This window comes from Trichosurus vulpecula, chromosome 1 (assembly GCF_011100635.1).
Source record: "Trichosurus vulpecula isolate mTriVul1 chromosome 1, mTriVul1.pri, whole genome shotgun sequence".
NCBI classification, from domain to species: domain Eukaryota; kingdom Metazoa; phylum Chordata; class Mammalia; order Diprotodontia; family Phalangeridae; genus Trichosurus; species Trichosurus vulpecula.
This window is the reverse complement of record NC_050573.1, coordinates 58,936,859-58,950,271: the sequence shown is the minus strand read 5'-3', so window position 1 is coordinate 58,950,271 and position 13,413 is coordinate 58,936,859. Positions and strand designations below refer to the sequence as shown.

The 13,413-nt window shown below is 45.7% G+C and overlaps 1 protein-coding gene across 1 annotated transcript; it reads right to left on the bottom strand.

Moving 5' to 3' along the window:
• Positions 1-1,074: 1,074 nt before the first annotated feature.
• Positions 1,075-8,211, bottom strand: OAZ1 (ornithine decarboxylase antizyme 1). The gene is given in 6 exon segments (XM_036736688.1): positions 1,075-1,688; positions 2,387-2,472; positions 3,405-3,577; positions 4,625-4,711; positions 4,713-4,770; positions 7,999-8,211. Coding segments are annotated over 6 exon segments (681 nt in total). The 5' UTR covers positions 8,145-8,211; the 3' UTR covers positions 1,075-1,557.
• Between the last annotated feature and the right edge of the window lie 5,202 nt (positions 8,212-13,413).

Below are 13,413 nucleotides of genomic sequence, written 5' to 3'. Positions count from 1 at the left end.
GTGGGCTAGTTTAGGGGAAGAGGTTTGTATACATACTTGAGTCTGCAAATAGATGAAATCCTGGGAGCTAATGAGTTCTGAGCATAGAGACCCCAACATAGGGTTCTTGGGAACACTCACACTTAAGTCGACACGTGAGCCTAGGTGGGACAACTGGGCAAAGAACAATGACAGAGTACCATGATTATCAGGGGAGGTTGGGATATTTCAAAAATCGCTGAGAGCAGAAGGGGTTGATAAAAAGTTCACTGGATTTAACAATGTAAAACATTCAAGTAGGCAAATCAGGTGGCAGTGGGGGGGGAATAGCCTCATTACAAGAGGTTGAGAACTGAATGAGAAACAAAAGCAGTACAAAGACAGCTTTTTGTAAGTTTGGCTATGAAAAGGTTGTGTGTTGATCTACGGCAACAGCTTGGGAATAACTTACACTTTAAGGATGGGAAGAGGTCTGTTTGTATTTCTCAGCACCTAGGTCATTAGAGATGTTAACATGAGGGGGAGGGGAGGATAATCTAATAGCCAAGGGAATGACCTACATTTTTAACAGGTGGGCATTGGTGGTGGTGAAGGCCAATGAAACCTTAACCCACACGGGCTTAAACAAGAATAAATCTTGCAACTCAATTTGTCAGAGGATATCAGAAATCGTTTCCTTTCTCCCCAAAAGCACTAACATGTGATACTTTGAGGCTGAGCTCTACTTGTTTTTAAAAGAGCAGCAAGCTTCCTACACCACCCCTCACTCACGCAACAATAAAGATGGTTAAAATCACCCCCTTGAATTTCACAGAAACACCTTTCCCAGCATCTTGGAAGCCCATTTTATCCCCTGCCCTCCCCAAAACTCCCTTAAAAAAACCAAAACAAAAAAGATCCCAATTGAACAAATTCCTATCTTATTTCAAATAATAAAAACAAAATTCTGAAAAAAGAAAACCGCTTCAAACTGGCTGACAAACTGTGGGTTTAGATAATCTTCTCCATACTAGAGAAGTCCTCAAAAATTAACGAAATTAGCACAAAACAGTATCTGACACGAGGGGAAAGGTCAAAACCACCAAGGCAAAGTTCTTCTAGTTGTAATCATTTTTATTCCGATTTGAGAGCGATAGAAGGGCAGATTAATGCCTGTCTTTCAAACTTAAGAGGCCTATCATTTTGGTTTCTAGGCCTAGGACACTACTTTATTTCAAATAAATTCCTTTTGAATGTGTAAGGATAGTCTTAATCATCTTAAACCAGCAATAAAAAAGTAAAATATAAATTTTTATTTAGAATTAAAGCAAATACTTCAGTATCACAAACACAATATTAAACTTCAAGAAATATACTGCTAATTTGGAGTGAGCATTTATTTGCACAATCACAACATGCGGACAAATCCAGAAAAGATGATAAAGTCTGAAATTTTCAACATCCCACCACTAGAGCAGTTGGTCACAATATTTCGTACAAAGCACAACATTAAATGCACTGTAATTGATGTTGACAAAATTTCCACAGACTCATCTTTACAGACAACAAGAAAGCTCTAAAGATGCAAAACAATGCAATCTAGTCTTCTTCCGAAGAGTCTCTCTCAAATGTGTAGGCCATGAAGCAAGCATCTGGTCTCTTGGGGACAAGGGGATGCCCTGGTCTCACAATCTCAAAGCCCAAAAAGCTGAAAGTACGGAGCAATGCAGCTGTGAAAGTAGAACAGAAACAAAGTTAATAATTCAAGAGTATGCTTCCTTAAAAAGGCAACAACATTATATGGTAGCTCAGTAGTCAGGGGACTGGTTTCTAAGCCTGGCACAGTGACCCTCAGTTCTCTCGTCTGCAAGATGCCCAAGCAATAATGTCACCTAACATGAATGTCAGTATCATCACTTTTCCAAGGAAAAGAGCTGTGGCATAGTGGCCTGAGAATTGGAAAAGTGGCCACTAGACCTGGGTTCTAGTTTCAGCTCTGTCACTAACTGGCTATATGAAACTTCCCTCTGGGTAGAGACTTCATAGAATCCCAGAACTGGAAGGTATCTCAGGTCATCTTGTCCAAACTATACCTGAAAAAGAATCCCTTCTGCAAAATACTAACAAGTAGTTATCAAACCTAAAAGTCTCTAACTGGTAGGGAAGAACTTGCTATTTACAGAGTCAAACCATTCCATCTTGTATCATTCAGATTGTCAGCATATTCTGCTTGACAGCGAGTCTGAAGGCACCTTTGCAACTTCTATCCCTCGCAGCTGTACCCTGTGGTTCAAGGACAAAGTCTAACCCCACTCCCATGACAGCCCATTTTAGGGCTGCCATCATTGTCCTTCCTGAATCATCTGTTTTCCAGAAACATCTCCAGTGTCATCACTGTAAAGTTAAAACAAGTTACACCTGCACTTACCTCTATCATCTCTATTCTTGTGGAAGCAGATAAAGACGTGATCAACATGAAGCTGTTCTTCTGCAAATTCAAGAAGAACTGCAAAACTAAAACAACAAGCAGCTGTTAAAACTTCCCTTTGCTTCTTGACACTCATCACCTAGCCTTTACCAAAATATTGCTACTTATTTATTGCCATCTATGTGTTTCTTGTATGTAGTCTTGTCATTTCAGCTCTGTAGACTCTGTGACCCCATTTGGGGTTTGTTAGATAATCTACTGGTTCGTCATGTCCTTCTCAAGCTCATTTTACAAATGAGGAAACTAAGGCAAACAGGGTGAACTGACTTGCCATTAAGCATCTGAGGCCAGATTTGAACCTGGGAAGGTAAGTCTTCCTGATTCCAGGTCCAGCACTCTATTCCACTGCAACTCCTAGCTACCCCATGTATGTATACACCTATATTCTTCATTTAGCACCTACAGATGTCAGTACATGAGGAGATTACAAAGGTAAGAGAAATATGGTCTTTGATCTTCATGAACTCGCAGTTAAGTCTTACTGGAATGTGTAATTATGGGAATAAAACTTTTACACAAGTTTACAGGAAACTTCATTTTCAAAGGCCAGCGAGCTCATGAACAATTTGCCTTGTCCAGAACTTAAATTTCTTATGAATAACAAATCATTTTTCACAAGATAATAACCATGGTTAATCTTACCCTTCCCTCAGGTTAAGGAAACAAGGACATCATATTCAATAGGTTAGTTTCTAAAGTAACCAAATTGTATAGGGCTAAGGAAAGAAAACCAAACTCCTAATTCGACTAGTCCCAGTGCCATTACCAAATTACCTCATTAAAAAATACTGTGACACAAGAATATGAATGAATTAAAAAGTCCCTTAGATAAGGCTCTCTTAACATTCAAAAACAACTCAACAGAACTAATGCTGAAGTGAATGATGGATATCCAACTTTCCCTCAAAGTCCTAGAGTCCAAAGTAGAAAACAGCTTGGACAATAGATAAGTACCTACCTATCTTTGCTCCCTTCAGGTAGAGCACCACCTGGAATTTCGATGTAGAGGCTGTTGTTGTTCAGCACTGCTCTCCAATTAACGTGTTTGGCATCTGTAAGCCTGGACTGGACATTTAGAATTCTTGTCCTGTTATTAGACGTTAGTTCCTCTGTTACAGTCAGCCGATTATCCTGTTGACAGAGTAGCATTAAGAAGTTTTTTTTATCCCAAGTCATCAGAAATATAATTTTTATCTTCTAACTGATCACAGCACAGAAAACCACTTCCTGACTACTGGGCAGAGTAGGAAATTAAGATATACATTAGATTTTATACTAAATGGAAATGACTTGGTAAACATTATTGGTAGAGTCATGTCCAACTCTTCATGACCCCATTTGGGATTTTCTTAACAAAGATACTAGAGTGGTTTGCCATGTCTTTCTCCAGCACATTTTACAGATGATGAAAGCGAGGCAAACAGGGTTAAAGTGACTTGACCATGGTCACACATCTAGTTAATACTGGAGGCCAGATTTGAATTCAGGAAAATGAGTCTTCCTGACTGGCCCAGCAGTCTATCCACTGCACCACCTAAGCACCTACTATTTACAGAAACAAAGAGGCCTTTTCTCAAGGAATCCCCATCATATGGGGCAATAAAACACATAAATATATAGGTAAAATACTAAATAAACTTTGAGGAGAGGGCATTAATAAATAAGGGAAGGGAAGGTTCTGGAGGCAACACTTAAGCTGAGCCTTAAGGAAAAAAAAAAGATTCTAAGTGGAGCAGTAAGGTGAATTCCAAACATAAGCGTGGTCTTGAGAATACATAAAATTGGGAGATGAAATATTGAGCTCAGGGAAGAAACTACTAGAGTATATGAAGGGGAATTGTGCGAGTCAGGTTAAGGAGATTATTTTTGATTTTATAAGTAGGTAAGAGAAACACAGAAGGTTCGTTTGTTTAAATCAAGAATAGAGACATGATCAGAGCTGTGCCTTAGTATTACTTTGGTGGTTAGAGGTTGGAGAGGAAAGAACAGAGGGACCAATGAAGAGGCCACACAAATACTTCAAGATATAGGTGATAAGAGTCCGAATTAGGATTAAAAACTAGAGTAGGGAGAACAAGATCCAAGAGATGTTAGAGGGGCAGAAATGACAAGACATGATGACTCACTAAATATAGGGAAGTGAAAGATGTAAAGTTAAAAACAGATATGCATACTTACAGAATAAAATAAATTAGCTGAAAGATTGTGATCCCTCTGACTATTCCCTCGCCCACCTGGGATCTTCAGGGGTGGGTGAGGGACATCAGGAGCACCACTGAGGCCCTGGACCCAGGTTACTACAGCAATTGAAGGAGACCCTGGAACTGAGGAAAAACCGAACGGTTAATAAAATGTTTTTACAGGTAAGCAAGCCATAAAATGTTTCTCTTACAACCTCTCCAGAATCACTGCAAGATAAAAATAAAAAAGCTTAAACTGTACCTGAAATTCACCTACTAAGCAAAGGCTGTATGTACTCTTTGATGCAGCAATAGTGGTTGCTTTGTTGTTCCTTGAAGAAGGCACCACTCCATCAACCAAATGGGGAATTTTCACTGATTGCCCCCCATGGATAGAATGCTCTTCCTCATCTCCACCTCCTGCCTTCCTCAAAACCCAGCTGAAGTTCCACCTTCTCCAGGAAGTCTTTCCCAATATCTTCTCATGCTTTCTTTCTGTTGATTATTTCCTGTTTATCTTGCATAATTTGTTTGAGCAAGAGACTTTGTTGTCTCTCCCATTAGACTGTAAGCTTCTTGAGAACAATCTTTTGCCTTTCTTTGTATCTCTTTGCAGTGTCTAATATAGTAAGAGCTTAATAAGTATTTGCTGACTAATAATAATGGAAAAAGCATAGTTTTGAAGTCAAATGGTAAATTTGAATCCTGACTGCTACAAGGGCAAGTCACAACTCCTTTGGAACTGAGTTTCCTCACTTCAAAGGTCCTAACTCCTATGAAAAGTCCAGCTTCTGCTCATAAAGCTTCTTCAGGACATGCTATTTAAAAGCCTAGGTTATGAACTACATTAAATTTCACTGAACAAGCAGGACTCCTTCCACCAAAGATCTGAGGAGTAGTTTCTTTTGGCTCTACCATTTCATCACAATATCAAAGCACCAGAGTTTTCAGGGCCCTTTTCATGAATAAGATCCATGGTAAAGTCTCCCTTACCTCTGTGTGAATCACACTACTCTCTGAGCTCGGCCTGAGATTAGATGTGTTTAAATGGGATTGCAAAATCAACATCTATTTCCAAGCAAGAAAACAGCTCTGACCTGCCAAAATTATCTCCTGTAATTAAATTAAACAGTTATCTCACTTTATGACTTGACAGGCAATGCTTAATCATAAGCCAAAACAGCTTCATCATAATTTTGACTCTTCAGTTTGTGGCTTTATTTCCAGTGAATTCAGGCTTTTAAAATAAGTTAACAAGCTCCCCACCAGGCAGAACTAATGTTCAATTCCCATTTCTAATTTCAGTCACTTAATTTCCCCTTTTCAAGGGCTTCAAACTAAACATTAATATGTAATACCACTTTTTTCACAAGGATAAAAAAAATATCCTTTGCACAAAACTAAAAATTGATTGATGGAAACATCACAAAAAGTCCAGTTCTGTGAAGCTCTTGGATCCAACATCAGAGATACCATAATTCTAATCCTGATAAATAATATGCTTTAGATAAATTCTTTATTTTTGCCTCCATCCCCTCCACTCCCCAAGTATAAAATCTTCTCAGAGATTTCAAATTAATATTTCAGATGTAGAGCATCTGGCTTAAGCTTCTCCCACAGCTTGCTTTAAGATAAACACTTTTAGATCATACAGAGAACTGAAGAACGGGCAACCTAGCCCCTCCCTATGCACCATCTCTCACCCTGCAAGGCTCACTCTTTGGTTGCGTCATCTCGGCAGATGCAGCAATCGAGGCCCGTAGGGAAATTTTCACAATTGCCGTCTAAGAGTGCCAGCAGCCATTTGCAAATCAGTATAAATACGTACCAAATAATCCACCATTTTGCACTATACACAATTTTTGGGGGGACGGGACGGACAAAAACCTCTCCTGCAAAATACAGGTCATTTAATCTAAATATTAAGCCAAAGCTTTTTTCATAGCTGTAACAGTGCTCCAAGCTGTTTCAGAAATGATCAATATTCAAAAATGATCCAAAAGCAGGACCATTTGAGAATTTAAATATTTATTTATAACAAATTAGCTTAACGTAGTCTATTTGTTATAGGGGGAATCCAACGAAAATCTCACTTAAAGTGAAAATTTCTTTTCCTGGAGTTCAATTTTGGTGCTAAGCCAAATCCTGTTCCACTAGTTCTCGGATGTTTTTATTCTACTCAACCTCGATTTGGGTTTTTACTTTAATTGTGGAGTATCAGTATTAGGCTCCCAGGCTGCATTCCGTGGGCTGAGCTCCTTCCTTTCACAACCCTAATTGGCTGGGTAACACCAAGAAAACTGCAGATTCATAGGGCTGGCTCTCAGGCCTCCACAAACAGACTCAAGTCAAGATCCTGGATTTCCAAGCGTAGAATTCGAGGGATGGACTAGATGACCTCTAGGGCGTCCCCGGCAGCTCTAATATTTTCTGATCTAAGGACGCAACCACAGCTTAAATTGAGCTGCGACCACTAAACATATTAAAGACAACGCTCTTTAAGACCCACTCGCCCCCAAAGTACGGGGAAGTCAAAAGAATTCTCACAAATGCCCGGCTATTATTACATCAACAAAAGGGGGAGGGGGAGGAGATTGGTGTTACTCTGGGGCTTGATGCGGGGTTTATTTTCCAAAGGCCTTCCGATAATTCATTGAAAACTCGGACTTCATCGCCGAGAGTAAAAAAAAACAAAACAAAAAACTCCCCGCGGCTCCGCTCGTTTCCTCATTTCCAGGCGGTTCCTAGGCCCCCGGTGGGGGAAGGGACTTGCCCAAGGTCACACGGCCGGCGTACAGCCTTCCCGGCTCTTTCCACGGGTGTAGATCTTCCTACAGAAGGGGACCCCTTCCCTTTTTCTACTGTCCTCCTCGGGCCTAGGGGGCATTCCCAGCCGAGGACGGGCCGCAGCTAGTTCTCGGCTCCGTCCCACCAAGGGCAGCCCGGCTGGGGGGGGGGGGGGGCCCACCAGTGCGCACGCGCGGCGAAGCCTCCCTCGAGACTTTATTTACGCCGGGGCACCTCGGGCGTGGGATTGATTACTTTTAGGGGAAGGGCCGCCGCCCCCACGAGGGGCGGGGGCTGGACGGTGGCGACCAAACCGCGGCCGGCCCCCTCGTCCGCCCCCGGGCCCGGGCCCCGCCCCCCGCGGGGGCCGTCAACAGCCGCGGCTCAGCCCGCTCCCCCCCCCTCCTCGGGCCCAGGGCCTGGGGCCTGGCTGGCCGAGGGCGGAGACAAAGCGCGGCCCGGTGCTGTGCCGGGACGGGCCCCGAGGCCCCAGCGCCGCTTCTGGAAGCTTCTCTCGGGGCGGAGGAAGGCCGGCGGAGGAGGTGGGTGGGTGCGGGGGGACCTCCCTCCCTCCTCCGCACTTACCTCTCGCTGCTGCGGCTGCCGCTGCTGTGGAGGCTGAGGACTGGCATGGCGCGGCTGACGTGGACGGTGGTGCTGGGTTTATCCCCCTCTTTCTCTCGGGCGAAGCAGTGGCTGTTGAGGATCCGCTGCAGGGAGGATTTCACCATCCGGCCGCTGGGGGTCCGAAACCAGGAAACCTCCGCTGCACCTCTCCGGGCCGCCGCTGCTGCTCGCCGTTCGCAAAATGGCGCCGCCGCCGCCGCCCGCCTTTTATAGGCTCTCCGAGCGCCTGGGGGGCCACGCCCACGCCGCGGGGAACGGGGAGGGGAGGGGGAGGGGAAGGGAGGGGGCGGGGGCCGGGGCGCGCGCCTCCGACTGGAGAGTGCGCCGAGACGGCGGGGGAGGGGGGGGAAGGCAGGAGGGGGAGGGAAGGTAAACACGTAACTGTCCTCCGCACCCTATTGGCGGAAGGCGAAGCGAGAAGGGGGCGGGGAGAGCCGGGGTGGCGATTGGTTGGGCCCCAATAGCTCCTTTGCCCCGCCCGGCCCCGCCTTCTACTCCGCGCGAGCTGGCGCGCACCCTGCGGGGAGGCGAGTCTGAGAACAGGCGAGGAGGGCGGGCCCGGCCGTTGCGGACGCGTCGCGCGCTCTCGAGCGCGAGCCTCCTTTCGCCCCTCCCCCGACTCCCGTGAGGGAGGCTGGTGAGTGCGCGCGCCACCGCGGGTCCCGACGGTTACGCGGGTGGGGGGGGAGGGGAAGAGACGGGCCTTCGGGTGGTCCGCGCCCGGTCGGGTGGTCTCCGGGCCCCTTCCGCCTAGCTGCCGGCCCTTCTCGGGATTCCCCGCTAGGCCTCTCTCCGAGCCTCAGTTTCCCTCTCGGTAAAGAATTGCCATTGCATCTGGCCATCACCCAGGGCAGTAGTGGGAGGAGCGCTTTGTAAAGTTAAAGCGCTGCAGAAAAGGGCTTTGGGGTCTTAGGATCGCAACTTAATAGCCCAAGGGACCCCCCCCCCCTTATTTTACAGATGGGGAAACTGAGGCCTCAAGCAGGGAAAAATGACTTGCCCTAGACCTCACAGCTGTAGATAGAATGTAAGCTCCTCGAGGGCAGGGCCTCCTTTTCTTGCTCGGTCTCTGTAGTACCAGCACTTGGCCCCTCTTTGGGCCTGGCCGGGGTGGGGTGGAGTTCTTTTTTGTGCCCCCATCTGTGACCCCGCTGGTTGAGGGAACTCCCAGTGTGCTTAGGCCTTCCACCGTTGCGTGTGGGCCTCTCTTCTATGACTTGGAGGGAGTTGCTGGGGGGACGCCGGAGAGGCCTCGGCCAGCCCAGCATCACGGGGCGCCCGAGGGAGCACTTGAACTCAGGTCTTCCAGACTCGGAAGCGGATCCCTCTGGTTACTTAGGATAAGGGCGGTGCCTGGACCGGTGATTTCTTTAGCGTCTGGGACTCCCTGGGGAGGAAACTCCCTCCCCCCCATCAGGGTTCCCACCTTCTCCCCAATTTATGGTCTGGAGAATTTGCCTTAGGGCCTGAGAACTTAAGTGGTTTGAGCCCAGGCAGCTAGTTACACCCTGGAGTCTAGACTTGAACCCTTGCTTTGCTGACTCAGGTCCTCCGGGGAGCCTCCGGCCGGGCACCCCCCCTCACCAGATGCGCCCGTGAGAGGCTGTACATGTGTATAGTATATATACATCTGTAGGTGAGCGTAGGTTTGTAATTGAACAGATTCGAGAGGCAGGCGGCGGAGTGTAGTGAGAAGAGCCAGGAGGAAGCTGGGCTTGAACCCTGCCCTCTGGTACCAACGAGACCCGCCAAGGCCTTTGCCACTCTGAAAGGCCCTTTCCACAGCTGTAAAATGGTGATGACTCTGTCAGACGGGAGGCTCCGGAGAGTTTATAGCAAACGCAAAGCCGGCTTGTTGCCTGGGAAGGAGATAATTCTCCAGGTGGAATTCTTTACGGACAATTTGTGGGTGAGCAGGCCTGCGTGGAGGAGGGATGATAGGCCTGAGACCAAAGGGGTTCATGAAAGTATCCAGACATCCCTGAGAATTGGAGGCATCTGTCAGTGTTTTCTGAGTCATAAAGAGGTGTCAATGTCTAAAATCAAGAGCGCCGAATTCGGCCTTAAAGGACTTGAAAGTTGGCATGAGAAAACGAATAGCTGGCATTTATAGCTCTTTACACATGTGGTCTCATTGGGTCCTCAGGACAACCCTGTGAAGTAGGTGCTAGTATGACCTCCACTTTACAGATGAAGGCATTGAGGCAGACAGAGAGCCACACAAGTAAATGCCCAGCCTTCCTGACCCCAGGTCCAGCACTGCGCCCACTGTGCCACCCGCTTGCCTATGTATTTGTTTTTTATGTGACTGGGCAAACTACTTAATCTCTCTGGGCCTCGGGTCCTTCATGTGTAAAATGAGGAAGAAAAGTGGTGCTGGGTATGGACCAGATGCTGTCTAAGGGTGTTTCTAATTCAGAGTCCTATGAAAAATATGCCCATGCTCACTGCTACTGAATCTAATTCAAAGTCCTCAGCCTCATACTAGTTTCTACCACAGGTACCAATCCAATTTTTACCGTCCTTGCTGGTCTCTAACCAAATTCTAGATTTTCCTTTGCTGGCACTAATGGTAAGGCTGTCTGAGGAGAAACACCCAGTGATGAGGAAGGCACAGGCCATTACCTCAGGGGGCCTACGGGCTCCCTCCAAGGACTCTAGGGTCCACTCACACTGGCCTTTCTCTTGTGCCTTATTCATAACACATATTTCCTGCCTTTGCACAGGCTAGGGCCAAGGACATGGGGACCCTATGCATGGAATGCTGTCTTCCTCACCTTTGTCTCTTAGCATCAGTTGTTTCCTTCAGAGCTTGCCATAGCTGCTACGGCGCGCAGCAGGGGCTTGTAAAGAAAAGCAAAGGCCGTCTTCTTATTCTTTGTATGCTCGGTGATGAGCATTTTGCTTACAGTAGGTGATAGAAATGCTGCTTCCAATAATGGAACAGCCTATCAACATCTAAGGGGGAGAGAGGCCTTTTCCTGAAAGGAGCTGACCTCCTATAGGAAGATCAGAGTTCACTGCTATCGAATAATGGTATTTATAGAGGATTTTATGACAGTAGCCTTGGGTAAGTAGGTAGTACAGGCAGTTTACAGATGAAGAAACTGAGCCTCAGGTTAAGCGGCTTGCTCAGGGTGACAGGAATTAGAAGTCAAGCCCAGGTTCCTTGTCTCCAGATCCCATGTGCATTCCCTCCGCCACAGCTGTCTGCCTAAATGTAGCAGTACTTTTGTTACAACAAACCCTTGCATCTCAAAAGCACTTACACGAGAATAAATCAAACTACTCTTCTGATGGAACTCTTGCTTCCCAGCGGCAAGCGCCATTCTCCGATAGCTTGCGCTGCAATTATATTGTATCATGTTTGGGACAGCGAAGTGGTACAGCAGATAGAAAACAGGTCTGGTGTCAGGAAGACCTGAGTTCAAATCCAGCCTCAGACACTCTGTGTGAGCCTGGGCAAGTCACCCTGTTTGCCTCAGTTTCCTCATTTGTAGACAAACCTCTCCAGTATCTCTGCTAAGAAGATCCCAAATGGGGTCACAAAGAGTGACACTGAACAACTGAACAGCAAGAAGATATATTTAGAATTGAAAGGGGCCCTTAGAAGTCATCTAGTCTAATCCTTGCATTTTTACCTCCGAGGAAACTGAGGCCCAGAGAGGGGAAGTAATTTGTCCATGGTCATGAAGAGAGCGCCAGCAAAGCCAGGATTTGAACATACGTGGGCCATTCTGCTGCCCAGGCCTCAGTTTTTGTTGTTGGTCAGTCGTTTCAGTCTGTATCAGGCTGGATTTGAACTTGTGGAGGTTGAGTCTTCCTAACTTAAGGCCCTGCTCAAAAACGAGGAGGTTAAACTGGGTGATCTCAGCACTAAACCTCTCCTCAGAGCTGGAAGGGTGTTATTCTTTATTGGATGGGCTGTGTCCAGGAGTTAGTAATACAGCCTTTGATGCTAAGTAATTGTAAGAGAGAAAAAAAATTAAGTAGCTACTCAGTGAAAAATAGTGTGCTCCGACAGCTTTTGGAGAGGCCAAGGCTGGCTCTATATGAAGAAACTCCAGGCTGTGTGCCATGAGGGAATCAGGAAAATGCTTGTGCAAGGAGCCAGGAGAGCGGCTCCTGGTGCTTTGAAGAGCACTCAACCCAAAAAGTCAGACATTAAAGGGAAGGGTTCCTTGTACCTTGGTGGAAAGAAATTCCTAAAGACGCTTGGGTGGTGGCTCTCACCTCCACTGTGCTGCTTTCTCTTTTAAAATGTACTCCCTCTCTCAGTATTTCTATTTTCCCCTCACTGAAAAAAAACCCAAGGATGGAAATACGTGTTTGCTAGGCTTGCCCTTAGAGATCATTAGATAAAAGATGCCTTGAGAATTTTGCTTTTCTCCTCAAAGCCTAGTCCATGCCATCATCTCTATTTTGAAACAGATGATGCGCCAAGCCCCCAGGAAAACTAAAACTTAGATTGCAGACTGATTTCCATTCTGGAGTCCTAGGAGTTTGCCTACAGCCTTGAAATATCTTTTTAATGTGGGATCTAGATTTTTGAGGATGCCATAATTTGTTTTGGAGATAAAATTTAGGGCAAAAAATCATATTCAATCTTAATCTCCCGGATCTATAAATGTGATATCTCTCTCTGATTCCCTGTCTCTGTTTGCATCTGTCTTATCTGTTTCTCTCTCTCTCTCTCTCTCTCTTTCATACACACACACACACACACACACACACACACACACACACACACACACACACACCAGATTAACTAGATAATTGCCAAATCCCTAGTTAATTTGCTATATAGGCATAGTTTCTATTGAAAGTAAATTGGTATGGCTTGCATTAGAATAATCTTTTAAATGACAGTCCAGTTTAGATGAATGGACAGTAATTAAAAGACAGGAAAAAAGAAAGATTCAGATTTCTGATTTATTTTCATTAAACAGAATGGTGCTCCACCCCAACAGAAAAAAACAAGAAGTAATGACAATCTCATCCAAGAAGTTTTGTGGAAGTTTTTTTTAAAGCTATTTCTACATTGAGTGGTACAAAACACAAATCATTCTAGCTCATGAGAAGTGGATGGTGGCATTGTTGTAGAAGAGATGGGAAAACAGAGGCGCCAAGGTTAAGTGACTTACCCAAGGCCACAGAGTTGTCACAGAATAGATTAACACAGGATTTCCTGTCCTGTGCTCAAGTTAATTTAAGTTAAACTCTCTTGCCTCAACAACCCACTTTCTCTGGCTTTCTCCTGCAGAAAATTCGCAGTAATGCAGTGTTTCTAACAGTCTGCTATCATGGAAACGGTTGTGATGTTATAGGCTCAGCATCATGGCTTCACTAAAGGATCAGCCAGAAAGAAAAGAT